Raw genomic sequence first — 21922 nt, forward strand, 5'->3', positions numbered from 1 at the left:
AATAACCCGAAAATTAGTGTCAACTATAGAACACTATATTATTAGTTATATTCGAAAAGTCTTACTTTGTTTTGAGTATTTTCTTTTTAGAAATCAATATCATCACATACCGCACTGAGAAGATATGTAAATTTTTTTTATACTAGACTTCTAGTAAACTTATCAAAATACCTTAGTTCGTATTTCTTGTGTACACTCGATATTTATCATTGAGCTCAATACTATTATCTATATTATTTTTGTGATGCATGTCATTTTAGTACTAATTATTGCTATTTTTACCTTAAGAAAGCACTAAAGTTCTTTACTTATTAATTGGGTAAATGTGCATATGGATGTGTGTGTACATACATACATACATACATATATATATATATATATATCTATATATATATATATATATATAATTAGCAAGTTGATTTATGCTTTCTTTCTTTTATTATTTTTTTTATATCTTTTCCTTTAATCATTTAACCTAAATAGTGATTAATCACTCACAATTTCCTTTAATCATTTAACCTAAATAGTGATTAATCACTCACCTTACAATATTAAGTCACTTACTTATTTTATGCTTATTTCTAGCCTATATAAACACATGATCTCTATCATATTTTCCTACAAGCTTAACAATCAAGTGCAAAACTGATTTGAAGCCTCCTTAGTTGAAGAGAAAACTCAAGATTCTCACACAAATCCTTCACTCTTTTTCTCTTAAGAAATTCCCTTTTTGTCAAAGAAGTCCAAGCTTGATTTCAAGACCAAAATCTTCACCTCACCTTCTGAGTTTCTTAAGTAAGTACATGATTACATTTCTATATTCTTTTGTCTTTAAGATTTATCAAATTGCATAATCAATGATAAAATGGAAAAGGATCTGCTTTGCTGCAAACCCGTATTTTCGTATATAACAAATTCTGTTTTGTCAAAACTAATTACAGTATTAAATTCCTCATCAAAAGTTCTTCAATTTAGGCTTTTGAATCACTCAAAAAGGTTAAGAAATGAAGAAGTTATGACTAATCAAAGTTTTCAACTTTTAAACTCGCTGGAAATCTCATACAGCCATCACAACTTCAAAAATTCATATCTCCCTCATTTCTTATCCGTTTTCTACAAACTTTATATCAATTTGAAGCTTAGGACCTCTACTTTTGATCTGGAGAGTTTGAGAGGTATTGGTAATTTGACACTGTACGTAAAGACTAAGAAATCAAAGGTCAGTAACAAAAATATTGGTTTCTGCACTGTTATGGTTCTTCACCATTTCTGGACTATATCCCTCTGATCTGGACTACATGACTTATTCCATTGAATTCCTTGTGAAAAACCCTTTGAAATGGTGTACTCATTTGACTAATTCGGACTTGTGATGGACAACATAACACATCTTGAAGTTTGATGACTCTAATCGGAGAAACATGAATACGGTTGATGAACTTCAATGGATTTGGACATAAGAACTGAAATATTAACTATAATTTAATTTTGTATAGTTACTCATTTAATACTTGTGCTTTATTATTACCTATTTTACTTGATTTCAATTATGTATAAGCTTATTTATTTTATTATGTTGTTTGCTAGTGAATTTACTTATTTGTGTTATACAATTATGTTACATATGTTTTCATATGAAATTATTCCTAAGTATATGTCTCTATATGTGTGTGTACATATGTATATATATTACGATCTATAATTCATAAAGATTGTATTTTGTGGATTTGATTATGTTTGAGGAGTACAATTGTGAAGCCGGGTGATTAGTACTACCCCGTGCTTAAGTGAATTACTGGTAAATGTGTTTTGGTGTTATGAGAAGTTAGCCTGGGCCCTAGTCCCTATAGATAGTGCACTATTATACTCATAGGAAGGAAGTAGCCGACCTTGGGTATACATACTTTGGTAGTGTCCTCAGTATGCTACGGCTTACCCGTGCTTTGGGTATAGTAGACATACCCTAGTACGTGGATTAATGATTCGTTACCAGTTAATCCGAAAATTCACTAAGAAGAGAAGTGTACTTATATTATTTTGATCAAATATCTGTCTGCGATATATATTATCAATATGTTATGATGCTAAGTGAAAAGAGAATCAAGCATGTATTGCTTAAAGTTTATTTCACATATTAATGCTGCAATATTTGTTGGTTCAATAAGGAGATGTGATTATGTGATTTATTACCAGTCTCATAAACCATTCACACGGATGAATATATTTGTATATATGTGTGTGTGTATTGTGTGTATACATATACATATTTAAGAATTCGTATGAACATATAAATGGTTCTTGGTACATTTTGAATTGGTTGTCCATATTTGATTTCTTATTAGACACATTAATATAAGAATGTAAGTTGTGTACTTACTGGGCTTGTGTTGCTCATGATGCTACACCTTCTTGTTTTCAGGTATTGAGTAGATGCTTGGGGAAACGGGATGAACCTACTAGATAAAAGAATGTTTTTCTATTACTATCTCAAGAGAAATATTTTGTTCAACTTCAGTATTGTAAAAATAATAATTTCAATTCCTAATAAAAGTACTATTCAGACATGTATATAATTTCTTTTACTTTCTATTGACTTATTCAAGAAGAAAATTTTATTCGTTTTGACTCACGTCACAAATTCACGAGCCATATTTCAGTACAATATTGGCCTTGGATTTGGGGGCGTGACACTCCCAAACCATGAAGTTAATGTGTTGGAACAGTAGAGGCAACGCTTGGCAAGGTTTTGTGGTGCAATGCCTTTTTTATTCTTCCTGTTATGATCTTGATGTCTTTTGTCTTTTAGACACTAGGGCTTCAAGTACTATTTTAAATAAACTCAGGAAGTTATCTTTTGATGATTGTTAAGTCCATAATTACCTAGTAATTATTCCCCTAATCTTGCACTTTTGCTTAACCTTTGTGTTTGTACCTACATGTGCATTTGCAAGCATAATTAGCTATAATCAGCTACACTTACGGTACCACCAGAGGTACTGACTCCCGCCAAAGGAGTAGCCTACGGATACACAGCCAGGCGGGCTACCGCCCGAGCCTCGGATTACCCCCAGATCACCGCCCACGCGCTGCCACGCGCCGTGCCAAGATAGCATCAGAAGATCCTGACGCTGGGAATTGAAGCACATCAGTCCCACATCGAAAACAAGGAGAAGATCAGCCTTCTCCTCATCTATAAAAGGTTCTCTCCTCTCTCCTCATTAATTACGCATTTACTACTCATTTATTGTTATACTGTCTATATGTATCGACTGACTTAGGCATCGGAGAAGTGAAGACCGCCCAACGCGGTCTCCCTCTGACGCCCTGTCTTTCATTTGACAGCTAGCAAAGATCATCAAGTCATCAGAGTAGCGGTCCGCCCACCGGACCCGCTTTAAACGAAGGCTCGGCTGCCGCTGGACTTTGAGCATTAACAGTGTTTATTTATATATATTTATTATGTTTTCCTTATCATGCTAGGAAATGATGGAGAAGCTTGGAAATGCACTAAAATTTCAATCTTAGCATATTCTCCTACTCAGTCTAGGAGAAACCGAGCTAGGCAAGGAAGGAGGAGCAACAGACTGACCAAATGAACTCCAAATGAGTTGAAACTTTCCAAATTCATTCTAGACATACTAAGGATCATTTGTTATGAAGAGTGGAAGAGCTAGTTTGGAATAGAAGGCCTTCAAAAGATCGATGCAAATTTTTGCACTAGAAGACAAAAACTGCAAAACTGGATCTGTAAGGATTCCTCCAGCATTTCCGGCCGCACCACGGTAAACTAAGCTCTGAAATTTTACCAAGATGATCTACACTCATGGAGGAACATTTGGTATGAAGAAACCGAAGGCTAATTTCGAAGTCTTAGTGGAGATTGAATTGAAGGAACAAATCTAGAACGACCCAGTTCCTTCGAGGGACAAATGTGTTGGGAGATCGGTCGAGATTCTACCATATGTGCCGGATAGAAGATTTGCAGCTTCATGCTACCAAGTAGGGGAAGGAAGATGACGGAGGATCCATATCAAGCTCTCCGATGGCGGCGCGTTCCCTAATGGTGAAGGCGTGTTCTGTGTGGTTTTCGATAACCATCGACCTGGGCTGGGCCTCTTGTATTTCTAGGTTATTTATTGGGCCATGTTTCGACCCATTGTTTTTGTTGTATGTGTACCCCTTGTGGGATTGTTTGTACCTCTATGGGTTAGTAGTCCATTTCCAATGGAATTTTCCTTTAATAAAAAAAAATAATAATAAAAAAGAGAGAGTCTAAGTATCTAATTAGCTTTGACACCATAATTGGGGGACTAATGGTGAATCCAACTCCTATAATTTGCTGCCCCCCTCTCTCTGTCTCTCTCTCTCTCTCAAATCTGCTGCCGTCGTTTTATTGTTCCCGCCCAACATGCGAGAATAGGTCATGTCTTTGATTTGGGTTTTCCCGGAATTGTTCATCTTCCATTTGCATAAATCGATTATGACAAGTGAGCAGGGGCGTATGCAAGTGGTGTATAGGTATATATAGCCATCAGCCCAATAGTAGCCCAAAGAAAAAATTATCTACAACCAAGCTTGCTTTGTTTACTGATTTGCTCAAAACGGGAGGTATTTCTCTTCTTTTCTGCTAAATCTCTTGATTGGTTTAATGGGTTTGTTGATTGAAATAGTGTTCCTGATCAATTCTCTCTTGATTGTTGTAATGGGTTTAATGGATTTGTTGTTGTTTTCTTTTCTTTTCTGATCAATTCTGTTTGCCATAAGAAAAATTAAGGAGCCAAAGTTTGATTCTTGAAATCACATGTTTATGTTTGATACAGCAAGACTTTTAGCTGTTGTTAGTCAAATGTCTCCCAAATTTGGACAAACATGCTGTACAAGGCCATCTCCTGTACCATATTTGCTTCTTCCGTTTAAGATTCTCGATGGACTTAAAACTGTGCAAGCACTCAACTGAAACCATTTTCAGTTATGCAAACTGGAACCTCATATTCAGGGACGTAGCCAAGACACTGGCTACTTGGGCTACAGCCCAAGGGAAAATTTGGCCCAAAATCCACCAAGTATGGGTATAGCCCAATAATAAAAAATATATATATATATACACACACACACACTGATGCTTAGGGCTGGCAAATTGGGCCGAACCAACCGGGTTTCGAACCATTATGGGCCGAAATTTCGGCCTACCGACAATTCGGTATGGATATCCGCATACCGACGACCGACCATATATGTATGTATATATATCGAGTTTATATGTCAAAATGGTTAAATGGATAAAAACGAGTTTATATGTCAAAATGGTTAAATGGATAAAAACTCGTGAAAGGTAAGGCTCGAACCTCATACCTCTTACACACCACACCTGCTCTCGACCGCTAGAGCAGCTTGTGCTCTTAGTATGATATATTCAAATTTTAAATTTATTACTACTTGGTTCCTAAGATTCATTCATTGTTTCTCCCCAATCGAGAAACTCTATTCTTTCTTCCTCCCTCTTTCATCAAACACAGTGATGCTTTCGACTGTCAGACTCTCCCCTTCTCCCTTTGGCGCTGTCCCCATTTTGCTTCTGCCTTCCAGGAGTTCCAGCCTTCTAGGTTCGATTAGCGAGTCCCGGCAGTCCGCCGAGCCACCTCCACCGCTCCACGCTTGAGCCACCTCCTCCGCCACCGAACCACCTCCACGGCTCCACTGCGACTCCTTCAATCCCAGATCCCAGGTATTGGATTTTTGGTTGATTGATTGTCATTGCTGATGGGTTGATAATTGGGAATGTTTTGGATTTTTGGTTGATTGATTGTCATTGCTGTAGTGGGAATGGGTTGTTGTCTTGTTGAATGTTTGATAATTGATTGTCATTGGTGATGGGTAATGGGTTGTTGATGATGCGTTGATAATTGGGAATGGCCGAATGGGGTTGTCCAGCTACAATGATGTTTGGTAATGGTTTGGAATGGGTTGTTGTCTTGTTGATGATGCTTGATATTTGATAATTGATCGTCAATTTGTCATTGCTGATGCCTGATGATGTTTGATAATTGGGAATTGCATATTTGGTGTTTGGTGTTTGATAATTGCATATTTGGTGTCTGGTCATATGGGCGAGGTAATAATACTATGGGCATGTCTTTCTTCTGGACAGAGTAAAATGGTATCTGATATTTAATATATTTGAAATGGCTTCAAATAATAATTTGGATCATTTGGATGGTATATGAAGATAATTAAGAGAATAAGTCTTCCACTCACAAGTCAAAAAAGAAGAAGTGCAGAGGCCAGAGGGGTCGTTTAGGCTTATCATTTAACACTGACCCAGCCTTTTTTTTTTTTTTTTGATCGAATAACATTGGCCCAGCTTGATTTAATGATTGTGAACCCATTTTCAATACCGAAATCTTCTATGGTCAGCAACTCATAGTGGTGTGAGAGGTGTCTTGCGTAATGAAAAAGGTGAATTCATTGCCGGATGAGCCTCCCACTGGGTTCCAAGCCTCAAAAAAAAAAAAAAAAAGAGTTCTTTGCAAAAATTTTGTATGTATAAAATTAGCCCAACCCTCCTGTCATTCCTGGCTACGTCCCTGCTCATATTGATGACAAATTGGTGACTTTGCAAGTGAATAATTAAAGCATTTACTAGAATATGCATTCTCTATATATACACCTGAAACATCAATTAATCTTAGTTCTGTTTGCCACATCTGTGCTATTGTATTTTGACAGATTTGGGACACAGCAGGACAAGAAAGGTTTCAAAGTCTCAGGGCAGCATTTTATGTGGAGCAGATTGTTGTGTTCTTGTTTATGATGTGAATGTTCTAAGATCATTTGAAACACTTCAGAACTGGCATCAAGAGTTTCTCAAACAGGTCTGTTAAATTTTTCCTCTTCTGCGGTTCTGCACTATCTAGCTTGTAAGGTTATCCTGATTATCTGAAGTTCTAATTATTGACATTATTTCACCATCGGTTAGCAGGTGGGTCCAGCTGACACTGAGGCATTTCCATTTATACTACTCGGCAACAAAATTGATCTAGATGGCGGAAACAGCAGAGCAGTATGGGCATACATAAAATATATAGAGGCTGAGGCATTTCATCATCGGTTTTATGTCCCCCCTGTTATATGTTTTGATTGAAAAAAATAATAAAGGCATGAGGATGTGCCTCCCATTGGGTTCCAAACCTAAAATATATATATATATATATATATATAGAGAAATTTTAAAATTTTTGTGCACTTGTAATTAGCCTAGACGGGTTTCGGATCCTGGATCCGCCACTGCAAGTGAGCTGTTGGTTGCTCCAGAAAGATAGACACTGGCTGTGGTTGGATTTTCAAGGATGGGCATCACAGGAGGAACATGGTCAGGCTCAGGCATTGCCTTCTTTCTCATATCTTAACTAACTACTCGTCTATATTTCTACCGCTGATTGATATTTGATATTTGATATTTGATACAACCCCATGAACCAACAAACCCCATCAACTTCTTCATTCACTGTAACTCTTACACTTGTTCTTACAACATATCCTGTGCTGAAGATTTGAACATGATTTTACTGTCATATCACCTAGTCATTTCTGGATGGCCATTCTTTATGCAGGTATTCGTTGCTCCGCTTCTGTTGTTTGGCCAAAAATGTGTTAGGCCTCTCTTTGCCAACCGTAGGCTCTCTTCCTTGTCACATGTGTATACAAAGGCAAAGCTACCAGGTTATGGCATCTTTCGTACTCTCAGTAGATTCTGCATTGCTGAGCCGATCAAATATGTATCAGTATCAAACTCTTCTCAGAAATTTGCCACCCACCAGATGCATGAGCAGGACTTCGTTTGAGCTCAACACAGACAATGGTGTTGTGCGGTTTTCAATTGGTAAGCCACTTGATGAAACTGGTTCCTTGACACAAGGGAAGAAGGTGGCCAAACGAGTTAAAATGTCCAAGAAGGCCAAACTGAATGAACTACGATTTTATCGTCTAAAGGCCAAAAAGAAGATCAATTCTCCAAATCCGGAAGTTAGGATTACATACAAACTTGAAAAGGTTGGATGCTTTACTATGTATAATTATTATGCAAACATCATTTTATGTGCAGATCTGCAATACTAATGTCGATCCTGCTTGGTGTTACACTGTTATTTATATTCTCATATAGTAAATTATCTTTTACATCCCTGTCATGTATTTTTCAGGCAAAACGAAAGGAAGCATGGTTGATTGAGAAGTTGAGAAAATTCCAGGTTCACAAAGCTTCTGCTGAAACACATGATCCTGAAATTTTAACTGAAGAAGAAAAGCATTATCTTAAGCGAACTGGTGAGAAAAAGAAGAACTATGTGCCAGTTGGAAGGCGGGGAGTATTTGGAGGGGTTGTTTTAAATATGCATCTGCATTGGAAGAAGCACGAGACAGTAAAGGTTATATGCAAACCTTGTAAGCCAGGACAGGTTCATGAATATGCTGATGAGCTAGCTCGGCTGAGCAAAGGCATAGTGATTGACATCAAACCTAATAATACTATAATTTTCTATCGGGGGAAGAACTATGTGCAGCCGGAAGTAATGTCACCACCAGATACACTGTCCAAAAATAAGGTACTCTCAGTTATCTATGGATTCTGTATTTTTCTTTCTCTGAACAGAGAAGTTAATGTGATAAACTAAGGGGGTGGGGAGAACTTTCCTGTCTAGTCCTTAAAGAAAGGTGGTAACAGCTTTTCCAGTTTTTGTCTGTTATTAATATTTATCTTACAGTCATTTAGAGCGTCTTAAGAATTTCAGTCTTTTAACTACATATTTTGATGCACCAAGTGTTAAAAAATTCCTACTTTGGTCAAGGGCATTTGCCCAATTTTCTGATATGATTTTGGTTAGGCCATTATGCACTAGAGTAGTTTCATGAATGCAACTTTCAAGGGTATGAGAAGCTTTGGTGTTTCGATAAACTGAAAGTCCTACCTTACATGATACATACAAAATTTTTATTCTATGGGGCCAAACCCTCCAGCCCATCATGATATTGAATAGTGTATGGCTTATTTATAAAGCATCCTTAATAATTTGGTTGAAAATCATTGATCTTCCCAGATTTAAAACTTATCTGTTATAATATTTTCTGAATTTAAAAACTGCAGGCGCTTGAAAAATATAGGTATGAGCAGTCCCTCGAACATACAGGTCAGTTTATTGAAAAATTGGAGAAAGAACTAGAGGAATATCACCAGCATCTTGCTCGGTTTAAGAAAGTAAAAGAGGATACGACACAAGATTGTTTGATCTATAGATGATTGGTAAGGTATTCTTCATTTGTCTGGCAAACATGTGAATTGAATCTTTTCTGTATGCATGAAATCAAATAAAATGTTGAACATATGTAAGGACTACTCATTACTTGAATTTCCTCTTTTGTTTATACAGTGTTGCATTAGAGTAGCCGCTGTGTCTTGAGGTTAGTAGGAACGGTCAGGCTATGGTTTACTCCCATGGGGTTTGACCCCTTGACAATACACCTACTTAGCTATTTGCTTCTGAAGATTGTAGAGTTCAGCAGAAGACCCCCAGCTTTTGTGTTAGGAGGATTTTTGGGTATTAAAAAAAATAAAAAATAAAATAAAATTGAGAATGGAAACTTGGTCATATGGACTTAACATGGGGTTAGCACTGTCCTTTATAATTTGCCAACATGGAGTGAAATGATAAATTTTCTTTTTCTCTTGTCATTCCTGTAAAACAACAGTAACAACAGTACAAGCTCCTTTGAAATCTAATAGTTTCCTGGGAACAAAGAAAGCATGTTCAGTATGTGACTAATATAATTTGTTAGCTGAAAGACAAGTGAGTCTGAAATCACAAGGGTAGTCAGAAACTAAAAATTGAATTTTTAATGGTCCATTCATTAGTAATGTAAGTGTGATAAGTATATTATTGCCCTTTTAAAAAGTAAAAAGATAAGTATATTGTTGGCAACGCTAAATCTGTTTTGAGTTGAGGTTACACATTGCTGCTAGTTGTCCTTGCCTTCCTCTTTCGTTTATCAGACATTTATCTATAATCGAAACTATTTGCTTTTGAGCATTGAATCTTTGTCGGCAAGTTACAATTTTATATTTTTCTATTGGTTTCTGACATTCCCAAAATTTGCAATATGGATTTGGGTTTTAGCTCGTTTTAGTAGCTTCACAAATCTTTTCATGGTGATGGGAAGATTTTTCACTTCAATAGAATTAAAATAAATCGTGAGTCAAAAGATATTATATATATATTTGTGTAATTTGAATTTTGATTTTTAAGTTAAACCATCACCCAAGTAGGTTGTGATATTGGAAGATGGACTTCTTATTTTTGTTGCCCAATTGTTGATTTTGGTTTAAAAGGCATTGAGTTTCTCACATGGATGCGAAATGTTACATTTTGTTTGTCCTTTTAAAACCTGCAGCCCTGGGAAGTTATAGGTATGAGCAGTTCATTAAACATACATATCAGTACAGTGACAGGTGAAAGATTAGAAGAGCAGACAATCAACAGAAGATTCTTTGATAAACCATAAATTGTAAGTTGGTTATTTTTTTTTGTCGCATTGAATTTATACCCATCATTTGTTAAGCATGAATTACTCTCACGTGATTGAATACATCACACACTGTATTGGTTATCTGTATTTGGTTAGTCACATTGCTTCAGAATGTGCTAACACTCAGAAGAAACAGAGGAATGAAAGAGGCAATGATTGCCACTTGGATTGATAGTGACACTGCCTCTGAAAGCGATTAAGAGGCCTTGTCGGGAAGGATCATATGAGTACCAACTGGAAAAGATCTTACTTTTCCGCGATATATATATATATATATATATATATATATATATATATATATATATATATATATATATTTTGTGGGACCTTCTCAGTAGATCATAAATGATAACATTAGAGACCCTCGTCTATTAAAGTGAAACGAAGGGATTCTCCATACTTTTAGTCATTTGAGATCCCACAAATTGTAGCAAGAGCAGCAGTAAAATTGGGATCCAAATTAGGAGAACACAACATCCTTGATTTCTCAAAACTGACTTTCTGATCTGAGGCTTTGCAAAAGATGCCTACAGCTTTCCTCATAAGATGAGCTTGATTTTAGTTGCTTTACCAAAGAGGATGAGGTCATCGGAAAAAAATAGGTGGGATATTGCTGGACCATCTCTTGACACTTGGACAGGCTTCCACTGATAGTAAGCACAAAATGAGAGATAATGTGGGAGTTCTTCATGCAAAGAATAATAAAGGGGACAAAGGGTCACCCTGCATGATTCCACACACTGGAGTGAAAGAGTCGGTCATCTCACTAGCTCTGTACCTGATTCCCCACCCTGGAGTAATACACTGCTTGATAAGGCTAAGAAGACAGCCTCTTAAACCCATTTTCCCAGAGCATATCTCTTTGATATGGTTTATGATATGCATTTTTGGAAGAAATACATGCAAAGTGGTTTTCAGTGCTTCGCTGCAGACATTTTCCGTATAAAAGTTGTACTTGAAAGTTTATTACCTTGGAATCATTTTAATGCTTGCATGCGTCTATCCGGCTTTCAGAACTTTGAAGATAGCTGATACTCTATTTTTTTAACATTAACCTTTGTTTTTTTTTGGGTTGCAGATTGATCCGGATTGCATGCCATTTGTATGACTGCTGTTTTCTTGGCTTTATGATTGTGGTGAAGAGGTCATTTTATTGGCATTCAAGTGCATACACAAAGTCGGTGATGAACTTTTTTGCATGGGAAAGTGGGAAACTTGCCGTCCTCGGAAGAATGATGTGTTTATTTTGAAGATTAGATTAGTGGCTTCCAGATTATTTCAACTACTTTTTGTGTGTTGGAAACTTTTATAACTATTGACCAATTAGTCAAACATTACAAATAAATAAAGTGTGTGATGGAACTGAAATGGTAAAATGAGTAACCACATGGTCAGCTACTTTCCAACATGAACGAAATTCTACAAAATCATATGCAAGAGTGACCCTTTAAGATGGACTAGAAAGGTTAAAGGGACGTGACTCTTTAATGAAAGAGGCTTAAATGCCCTTAGCAATATTTAGGTGAGCAACATCCTATTTGAAAGTAGGTAAAGGAATTTGAATGCTCCTATTCAAATGGTTATAACTAAATCACTTGGTGAAACATTACAAATAAACAAAGTGTCCAATAGAATTGAAATGCTAAAATGAGTGATCACATAGTTAGATGCTTTCCAATATGAATGAAATTTTGCAAAAATCATATATAAGAGTGACCTTATAAGATGGACTAGAAAAATAAATTTACTTTTTATTTTTTGGTTTGCAATTAGTTTGCCGATCCGAAAACATTTCCAAAAAGTGTGATAAGGTAAAATTATGAGATCAAAGCACAAGTGGATCAAGAATCAAAGCGTAAATGAACATGTAAAAGTATAGTTTTAAATATGAGTGTAGTTTAAAATTCAAATAAGATGTCGCTCACCTAACTGTAAGATGTCGCTCACCTAACTGTTGATAAGGGCATTTAAGCATTTTCAATTAAAATTTTATTTAAAATTATAACTTAGTTTAAAATTCAAATAGAATGTTGCTCACCTAACTACTACTTCTCTTCTACTTCTCTTGAATTAAAGGCAGCTAGCTGAAGTCAGCAAAAGTTGAGTGCATGATCAGACTTTCACTCTCAAGTTTTGTGTCCAAAAGCAAAGAGAAACCCATTTGTCCTGAAACGAAACAAAAGAATGAAGAATGTGGGAGCTGCTAAGATGGGGAGAAGGAGACAAGAGGGTTGTGAAAATGGTGATGGAGGCGAGAAGAAACGGAGCCGAACGGGTCTGAGGAGCCATAAAGTTGACAACTTTAGTGAGTTAGAGTGGGAGCGGGGGAAGGGTAAAAGGAGTGGGAGGGTTAGGGTCAGTTTATCAAGTGGTAAGAAGCCTCAGGGAGAGCCAGAGATGAAGGACAACGTTGGGTCGTCGGAAGCTACGGCGCAGACAACCCAGTTCTTGGTTTTTCACCGGCGTGCATTTGTCACCGAGGTACCTATACTTCAATTGATTTGCTATTCCATCAGAAATGGATTGGATGTGTTAGTTTTTGTACTTGTTTCATTCGTACATGATCAAACTTTCACTCAAGCTTATGTTTTTGAACTGTAGCTGATGAACAACCCTGAATTGAGAAGCAAACATAATGTCTGGAGAGATGACCAGCAGCCAGCACAGCAGCACCCTGTTGAACATTGTAGCACTGTGCAGGTATTGAGTAATGTCCCCTCGGGCGATTTTGAGGAGTGCAAAGCATGCTTAAACATACATCATAGTGTCAGTTTTTCACTCTGTGCACATCTCTTGGTTCACTTTATATGTTGTTAATTTAAATGAAGGTTGACAAGAGTTTCTCTTCTGCATTTCAGTATCATAGCCTAGTTGGGGCATGTGTGCGTTTATTTGATTAGGGAATTTCTGATAGCCTTTTGTATTCTTTGGTGATCAATTTGCATTCTTTTTTTTTTATTTTTTTTTATTGCTGTGTGATTGCTGAATAAAATATTCTCCCTTCACTGTTTAAATTCAAAACAATCTCCACGGTATTCGCTTTGACGGGAATACATTTCATGATCCTTGAATCAAACACATAAAACTTCAGCCGTTTTGGTCGCGGTTAAATTAGAGCTCTTAAACATTCCGTGTTGCCATAGCAATCTTATGTTTAGAAGTTCTGGTTTACCATAAGTATTGGACTGAAAACTTGTAATTTTAAACTTTAAAGGTTCGTGTCTTTGCTCCGAAAGGAGGTTTAAACATTCACACCTTTAAGGTTTAATATTAGTATACAATAAGAGGTAAAAATCACCTTCAGAGGTTGTCACAATGTAGAGCAACGTACGTACTATACCATTGTAGAAGGGGTCATAGATTATCTGCTGCAAATTCTTTGAATAAAAATACATTTTCAACTCTTGTTTTGGTATGGCATTATTTGTTATTCATTAGCATGATTGCTGTCATTTGTCATTTTGTCATTCCATTGATTTTGGGTGTTTGCTGTGAATCCAATATGGAGCACCAACTTTTCTTCAGTCACTTCAGTTTTCTTGGTCTTATGGTATATTAACCTCCTAACGAGTTTTTGACTAATTAAGTTAATTGTTTGAGTCTTTTAAGAAGAAATATCATATTAGACCATAACAGAATTGCTTACTCAATTTAAGTGGACTGCCCTTCACCCTTCATTTCTTCTGAGCTCAGATTCACTCACTTGCTAAAAGTGAAAAGCTCTTTTCAGTAAATTACAGCAACCTTGTCATAATTATCTTCAGTTTAAGAACTAGTTTTGGCATTGCATATAAAGGGAATAATTGATATTTGATAGAGATAACAATGATTCTGGAAATTATCAAATATATTTATGCATGATTTATATCATAGCTTCGTATTTAGTTTGTATGAGATGATACATACATTGGGCTTGTAATGAGGTTCTTTACAAAAAAAAAAAAAGTTGTCATTGGTTTTTGTTCATCTGGTTAATCGTCTATAAGTTAAAGTGGTTTCACTTTTGTAATCTTCGACACCAAAAGAATGTGCATGATCAATATATAAGGTTAGTACTTGTTTTAGATTTTCTTAACATATGAATGCGTATAATTTAATGGATCAGTAGGAGCATCAGGCATTAGAGGATCTTCTACTCTAAATTATTGTAATTTTGGTTCATTTTTCCTTGGTAAAATTTCAGAGTTATTAGAGAAGTTTTTGATTCTGTGTTCATATAATTGTCCCTATTCAATAATAATAATACAAATGCAAAGGTTTCAGCTCAGTATGCATACCCAATATTCTGCTAAATTACATTGGTCAAACATTAAGTTTGTGCTGCTATTATTAATTGAGTGCAGTACAATGCAGATTATTCTTCATTGAAACTTTTATTTCAGGTTAAGATTTCCAACATCATCAGTTGGACCAAATGCATTATTCCTTTAGTCATGTTGTGAATTTGGGAACACTTGATGTTTTGAATGTGTGGGAGTGCTTATTCTTCTATGTTTGTAGAATATTTTCCTTGACTACAGACACCACACTTTCTGAGTCTTCTACATTTTAGAAGCTCATTTCAATAACCTTTTGACGTTCCATTTAATTTCAGTACTTTATTTAAGCAAGTTTTGACTTAAGTTACTGTGTTATGTACTCTGCAATTTATTAAATTTACTCGAGTAATAAAGTTGTTTTCATTATTCATTATTAGTATATATATGTACACAAGTTAGTCAAACTTGTATCAGCTTCATTTGAGGCATTTCTGATATAGGTTTTATTGTCATTATAAGCATATGTCTAAGAGTACATGGCTCCTGTGCTTCATGATTATTGTAGCATGATTATGAGGTGTCATTTAGGGTCTGCATACAGGATTGCTCAGAGGACAAGATCTATTATGGCCAACTGATGTTAGTTTCTATATGTTAATAATTTGTTCATTATACCTGCCTATTTGTCTTCTTATTATGAGTACAATCTTGATTTAATCTACAAGTTTATGTTTGTTATTGTAGCCTCTGAAGAACTTTGAATTGAGAAATTGTGAAAATGAAAGAATTGAGCATGTCGAGAGAGAGGAAACCGGAGAAAGACAGAAAGAAGGGAGGGAAGAAGAAATGGAGGTCCAAACAGATGACCAGCCGCCAGCACAGCAGCCTGTTGAAAAATGTAGCATTAGGCAGGTATCGAGAGTGGAAGAAACAGGAGGACAGCGAGAAATAATTAGAGAAGAAGAGGAGGTGCAAGCTATCGAAGAGCAGCCTTCACCACTGCCTGCTGAACAATGTAGCATTGGGCATGCATGGAGTGAGGAAGAAGTTGGAGCACTCAACAAAGGATTGGGTAGTGAGGTTGACGTCCAAATCATTGAGGTGAAGCAATCACAATCCTCAGTTGCTGCAGGCGTGAGTATCTGTTCTAACTTGTGTATTTCTTTATCATTTTACATGTGCTGTTGACTGGTTCTTGTACTTTGGTATTAAGTCTAGGCGCTCTATCCAAGCTTTGGGGTTTCTGGAAAGTTATCTCGGCGAGCACCAACAAAGCTTGGCCAGCACCAACGAAGCTTCAATCCCCAATTTGGATGAGGTTGCTCAAGCTAAGGCCAAAATTCAAAGGATTTCCACTCTCTATTGATGAAGTCATGGAATCTGAGTGTGTTCAAAGCTTCAAATCATCTTTGGAATTTTTGCTCAAATCTGATGACACAGCTGGAGCTCAGTCAGCAAATATTGAACATGTCTTGTTCAATCTGGCTTTGTTGGAGTTTAAATATTCCACAGCTAGCAAAATCACCGTTGAAGTGAATGAAGCATCTAAAAGGAAGTTAGAGCTGGAACAAGAAGTGAAATACTATACTATCCGCTCATCTGAAGCTCAAAAGGAAGAATATGAATTGCTGAATCAAATCAATGGAAAAAAGTTGATGATAGAAGATCTCAAGGAAAAATTGGCTGCAGAGGAAGCATGCTTGAAGGAATTGGAGCAGTACCATGCCACACAGACAACCAAACTGAGTGAATTCAATTCCGGGCGTGAAAAGGTTCAGCATCTGCTTTCTATCATGGATATGAACACTTCGTTGAAGAAAGCTTTGCAAGCCAAAAAGAATTTTCTGTCTGTTGAAGCAACTTGGGTTCAGATGCAGCAACTTCTCACATTAATTTGCAGCTGGAAAGAGGAGGCAGCAACCCCTTGAGGGTTTGCAAATGAAAGAAATGTAGCGATTAGCTCAACTTTTGCATGCATGCCTAATGTAGAGATTTAGGAACAAATAGAACTCAACTAATGTTAACTTGGTAGGTAGATGTTAAGATGTGAAGAAAATGATTCCATTATGGGAGCAAACAAGGCAAAAACTAATAAAGCTTCCCTGCTCAGATTTCTTTTGGTCATTATCACTTTGGAAATTAAGCAGAATATGTAGCTAAAATCATGTTTTGTTCTTTGTAGTATCTATCTTCATAGCTAGGTCTTTTGGTACCCCGGACTTTTGTTTTTGGTGTCATGCTCAAGTTGAAATTGTATTGTATTGCGTTATAGTACTGCGACTACTGCTGCCTTGCTAGGGAATGGGTGCATGGCTGAACCGACCGCGTAGTGTTTTTCAATGGGAGAAGCTCATGACATTTGCTATGTTTTGTTGGTTCTTGTGGCAAGAGAGAATTGACAGTTCAATTCCTGGTGCTTATAATTCATGACCGGCTCCAATTATAGTTTAGACAAGGCAGTCTCCCATGTTTTGCATCAAGTCTAGTGCCATTTTTTAGGTTATATTGCACCGAGTTTTGTTACAGCAAGATAATCAAATTAAATTAGATTAATCTTCCCGGAATGAAAGCAGATAGGGTTAAAAGCAATATGGTGTCCACAATATCTTTCTACTCTTTTAAGCTTTACCGTGCATATTATAAGCTGTATGTATTTTACAATGATAGGTTACTTTGATGATCATCTTGTTCAATTTTTTTTTTTTTTAGGGGAATGAAAGACTAATTCATTGATGGGGAATCATTACAATCAGAGATTACAAAAGCCTCCACACTTGGAGGAATATCGGTAAAGAAATTCACCCTAAACTGACCATCTTTGGCCTCTTGCGCTAGAGTATGCGCCACTAAATTAGCCTTACGATTACCGTAACTTACTCTTGCTCCTAGAGCAGCATACAGCAGGGTTCTCAGGTCAGTTAGCAGGAATCCCAGGTCTGAATGGTCCAGGGAAGACCCACGAACAGCCTGTACTAAATCCATGCAGTCGGACTCTACCACCAAAGGGGTGAGTTGGTGATCAAGTGCGAACTGCACTCCATGAATTAGAGCCAGCAGCTCCGCATGCCTAGGTGAGTTAGCCACCTCCAGGGTATGACGAAAACCCCCCACAACAGAGCCTTCGTGATCCCGAAAGATTCCCCCCAACCCGGCCAAACCTGTGTCCAAGTTAAAAGCAGCATCCACGTTAAGTTTAATAAACCCAGCTGAAGGTTTACTCCCCCTATGTAGGACCCGTGGACCATTATCACGAATAGGAGGAGAGTGAGCAGCCTTATAGTCATTCCACCATCCCAGAGTCAAAGGCACAATTTCATTAGCGGATTTACATTCCTCATCCCAAATCCGTGAATTCCTGTTTCTCCAAGTAGCCCAAATCAACATTAGCAAAGGAGAAAAGGCCGCAGGAGCGAGTGTATAGATAGCAATCAACCAATCCGCCACACAGGATGCATTAGTAAGAGTGGGGATATTAGCCACTTGAAGAATACTTACTGCATGAGGACAATCCCGAAGGGCATGGATAGTAGATTCCACTTCTTCATCACAAAAAGGGCATTGGGTATCAATATCAATACCTCTTTCGCTAAGCCGACTTCGTGTAGGAAGAATATTGGAAGCTGCCTTCCATGCACACACCTTCACATTCCCTAGTACTTGAGCTTGCCAAAGTTGCTTCCAGAGAATGGCACTAGGATTAGGAGTAGAAGAATCATCCTCCAGAATTCTACTCCTAGCAATATGATACACAGACTTCACAGTAAACCTGCCCTTCATATCACCTCCCCAAATCCACCTATCCGCATGGTTAAGGGGACTCAAAGGCAATGCCTGAATTTTGTGCACGATGTGTGGTGGGAATAAGGTAGATAAAAGCGGTAAATTCCACACACCTAGAGAAAGAAACAAATCAGTCACCACCGTAGCGCTTGCTGCCCAGTAGGAGCTTAGGTCTTCTCCCAATAACCATGGGTCTGACCAAATATTGGTTGACAATCCATTTCCAACATGGCGGCGAATACCGGCCCGAAGAATATCTCTGCCCTGTAAAATACTCCTCCAAGCATAAGAAGGCTGGTCACCCAAGGAGGCTTCCCAAAAATTACACTGGGGAAAATAAATAGCTTTGAACAAACGCCCGATTAACGAGTCTGGATTTTGAAGGAGCCGCCATCCTTGTTTTGCTAACATAGCCAAATTAAAAGCAAATAAATGGAGGAACCCCATACCTCCCATGTGTTTGGGTTTGCATAACTCATCCCAAGCACGCCAATGCATAGCCCGTTTCTCCTCTGTACTACCCCACCAAAATTGGGCACACAGTTGATGAAGCTCCTGAATAAGGGATTGAGGTAGCAGATAACAATTCATAGTGTAGAGTGGCATTGCTTGAGCTACCACCTAGATGAGAATCTCCCTTCCTGCACTACTCAGTAATTTAGATCTCCAACCTGTCAGTTTCTTAGATAACTTATCTTTAATAAAAGCAAAAGTCTCAGTCTTGGAACGTCCCACAAGAGTTGGAATGCCCATATATTTTTCATGTTTCGACACCACCTGTACCCCTAAAATTTGTGCCAATTGGTCACGCAGATGGGGAAGAACACTACCACTAAACACCACATTACTTTTATGGAGATTCACTTGCTGACCGGATGCTTCCTCATAGGTATTAAGCAAGCGACGGATCCTGTAACAATCCTCAGGACTAGCAAAGGAATACAGCATGCTGTCATCAGCAAATAGTAGATGACTAATCATAGGTGCTCTATCACAAATACGCAGACCCTGCCAACTTCCATTCGATACCGCATGAGAGATGAGAGCAGATAAACCCTCCGCACACAAAAGGAATAAATAGGGTGAAATAGGATCCCCTTGCCTTAATCCCCGTTGAGGAGCAATAAATCCCTTAGGTGCACCATTAATGAGAATAGAATAGCGTACCGTAGAAAGGAAAAACATAATCAAGTCAACCCACTGAGTAGCAAAACCCATCTTTAACATGATCCGACGCAAGAAGCTCCACTCCAGCCTGTCATAGGCCTTGCTAATATCTAATTTGAGGGCCAAGAAACCTTCTTGTCCACGCCTGAGCTTATTCATATAGTGGGCCATTTCCGAAGCCACCAGAGTGTTGTCAGAAATCAACCTGTCAGGCACAAACGCACTCTGTTGGGGGGAAATAATGTCTGGTAGAAAGTTTTTTAATTTGTTAGCCACAACCTTGGAAGCAATCTTATACAACACATTGCAGAGAGCTATGGGTCGCAAATGTGACATAGTCGTCACTTCCTTGACTTTCGGGATGAGCACTACATGAGTAAAGTTCAAATCCGGGGGCATCTCCATTCTAGTCAGCATCGAGATTACCGCATTGCTAACCTCATGCCCAACCAAATCCCAATATTTCTGAAAGAAAAAAGGAGTCATACCATCAGGCCCCGGTGCCTTAGAAGGATGCATTTGGATAAGCGCCTCACGGACTTCCTCCATAGTATAAGGGGCCAACAGAGAAGCATTCATAGACGCCGTAACTCGAGGTGAGATGGCCTGGAGGACAGTATCCTGAGCTGCCGAATCAGAGGGTTGGGAGCTAAAAACTGACTGAAAATACTCCAAAACAACTTTCTCGATCCCTGGAGAAGACTCCTGCCAGATACCTTCCTGATCAAAAAGCCCTTTAATTCTATTCTTCTGACGACGATTAGAGGCTCGCTTATGAAAGTATTTTGTATTTCTGTTACCTTCCTTGAGTCAAATCTCCCGTGATCTTTGGCGCCAGTAAGTTTCATCAATAGACATTAACTCATTCAGCTTTTTAGACAGCTGCAACTTGGCCTCGTGGTCAGCCAGATCAAACGGTTTTTGCAACAAGTCGTTAAGTTGAGAACGAATCACCTCCACTTCATTCCTACTGCTCCGAAACACAGTGCGGTTCCAGACAAGTAACTGTTGGCCAACCCCCTTAATTTTCCGACAGATATTCAGCATAGGATCCTCGGTAGAAGGTTCGTTCCAGGCTTCCTCTACCTTCTGAGAAAAACCGTCATGGGTACACCACATCTCCTCAAACCGAAACTGCCTTCTCCGTCGCTCATGCACCGGTGGAACACAGCGTACTTCTAGTAACAGAGGAACATGATCCGACCGACTAGGGTGCAAATGCACTACTCTCGAAAAACCAAAAGCAGCCCACCACGTCGAGGAAGCAGTGCATCTATCCAGCCTTTCTTTTGTCCCGGAATCACACCAAGTATACAAACCTCCAGTAGCCCCCATGTCTTCCAAATGGCAGTCTGTCAATGCTTGACGGAAGGCCTGCATCTGCCCTAGACTCCGAAGCCTTCCACCTGATTTCTCCCCCAACTCCAATATCTCATTAAAATCCCTTGCAACAACTCACTTCTCTAGCGGATCCCGGGCTAAGGACCTAAGCAAATCCCACGAAATATGACGTTGCCCGGTTTTCGGGTGGCCGTAGAAACCAGTAAAGCGCCACTCCACGTTGTTTGGACCCTTCACTACCGCATCAATGAAGTAGCGATCAACCATTCTAACATTGACGGTGATGGAGTCATCCCATAGCAAAGCTAACCCGCTTGCTTTGTCAACTCGATCGAAATGGGCAATCTAAGAAAGACCAACCGATTTTAAGAGCGACTGGTGCTGCAGTTTCGTGCAGTGAGTCTCGCTGAGAAAAACCAAAGAAGACTTGTGCTTCTGGATCAACGACCTGAGGGCATAACGAGTTCTGTTATTCACTATCCCTTGATAGTTCCAAATCAGACAGTTCATAATGACGAGAACAAGGTGACAAGCACCCGCTGAAGCCGGCAATCGGCGCTGCAGAAAACCCTAGGAACGGGAGGCGCAAACCCTAGGTCCGAAAAGTTCTCCCTCCTGTTTCTCACCAATACACGGGGTTCATGGTTAACATATTAGAGTTTCTTTGTTAGCTAATCATCTTGTTCAATTAAGGTTCTTCAATTCTGTTTTATTTTATTTATTTATTTTTTTTTCTCTTCCTACTCTATTCCTTCAGCACTCAAGAAAGAACAAAAATATATCTATATGCAGTCTGAATG

At 38.2% G+C, this 21922-nt stretch overlaps 2 protein-coding genes across 12 annotated transcripts; both read left to right on the forward strand.

Annotated features, from left to right (window-relative positions):
- The first annotated feature begins 4320 nt into the window (after positions 1 to 4320).
- LOC133720511 (uncharacterized CRM domain-containing protein At3g25440, chloroplastic-like) lies at positions 4321 to 11951 on the forward strand. Of its 9 annotated transcripts, none has more exons than XR_009851905.1 (9): positions 5370 to 5725; positions 6727 to 6872; positions 6980 to 7369; positions 7611 to 8049; positions 8199 to 8600; positions 9140 to 9300; positions 9423 to 9453; positions 10441 to 10554; positions 11654 to 11951. XR_009851905.1 is itself a non-coding variant. In XM_062146856.1 (6 exons), the coding sequence occupies exons 3-6, from the start codon at positions 7347 to 7349 to the stop codon at positions 9290 to 9292; spliced, it is 1017 nt and encodes a 338-aa protein (XP_062002840.1). In that variant the 5' UTR covers positions 5371 to 5725; positions 6727 to 6872; positions 6980 to 7346; the 3' UTR covers positions 9293 to 9417. The 9 variants fall into 9 exon arrangements, 1 of the variants encoding a protein (XP_062002840.1); XR_009851904.1 differs by having other exon boundaries at positions 9140 to 9295; XR_009851903.1 differs by lacking the exons at positions 5370 to 5725; positions 9423 to 9453 and adding an exon at positions 4321 to 4608 and having other exon boundaries at positions 9140 to 9295.
- Positions 11952 to 12754: 803 nt separating this feature from the next.
- On the forward strand, positions 12755 to 16210 carry LOC133720512 (uncharacterized). Of its 3 annotated transcripts, none has more exons than XM_062146857.1 (4): positions 12755 to 13056; positions 13177 to 13275; positions 15579 to 15968; positions 16048 to 16210. In XM_062146857.1, the coding sequence occupies exons 1-4, from the start codon at positions 12760 to 12762 to the stop codon at positions 16198 to 16200; spliced, it is 939 nt and encodes a 312-aa protein (XP_062002841.1). In that variant the 5' UTR covers positions 12755 to 12759; the 3' UTR covers positions 16201 to 16210. The 3 variants fall into 3 exon arrangements, with proteins under 3 accessions (XP_062002841.1, XP_062002842.1, XP_062002843.1); XM_062146858.1 differs by having other exon boundaries at positions 16053 to 16160; XM_062146859.1 differs by lacking the exon at positions 13177 to 13275.
- Positions 16211 to 21922: the final 5712 nt, after the last annotated feature.

This window comes from Rosa rugosa, chromosome 7, assembly GCF_958449725.1.
Source record: "Rosa rugosa chromosome 7, drRosRugo1.1, whole genome shotgun sequence".
NCBI classification, from domain to species: Eukaryota; Viridiplantae; Streptophyta; class Magnoliopsida; order Rosales; family Rosaceae; genus Rosa; species Rosa rugosa.

What these genes read in the sequence shown, in the direction of transcription:
- LOC133720511 (XM_062146856.1), top strand. Translation starts at nt 7,347, where the DNA reads ATGGGCATCACAGGAGGAACATG. An exon ending in GGCATCACAGGAGGAACATG is followed by an intron (nt 7,370 to 7,610) that starts GTCAGGCTCAGG and finishes TTCTTTATGCAG; the next exon opens with GTATTCGTTGCTCCGCTTCT. An exon ending in ATACACTGTCCAAAAATAAG is followed by an intron (nt 8,601 to 9,139) that starts GTACTCTCAGTT and finishes TAAAAACTGCAG; the next exon opens with GCGCTTGAAAAATATAGGTA.
- LOC133720512 (XM_062146857.1), top strand. Translation starts at nt 12,760, where the DNA reads ATGAAGAATGTGGGAGCTGCTAAGATGGGGAGAAGGAGACAAGAGGGT. An exon ending in GGCGTGCATTTGTCACCGAG is followed by an intron (nt 13,057 to 13,176) that starts GTACCTATACTT and finishes TTTGAACTGTAG; the next exon opens with CTGATGAACAACCCTGAATT. An exon ending in AATCCTCAGTTGCTGCAGGC is followed by an intron (nt 15,969 to 16,047) that starts GTGAGTATCTGT and finishes TTTGGTATTAAG; the next exon opens with TCTAGGCGCTCTATCCAAGC.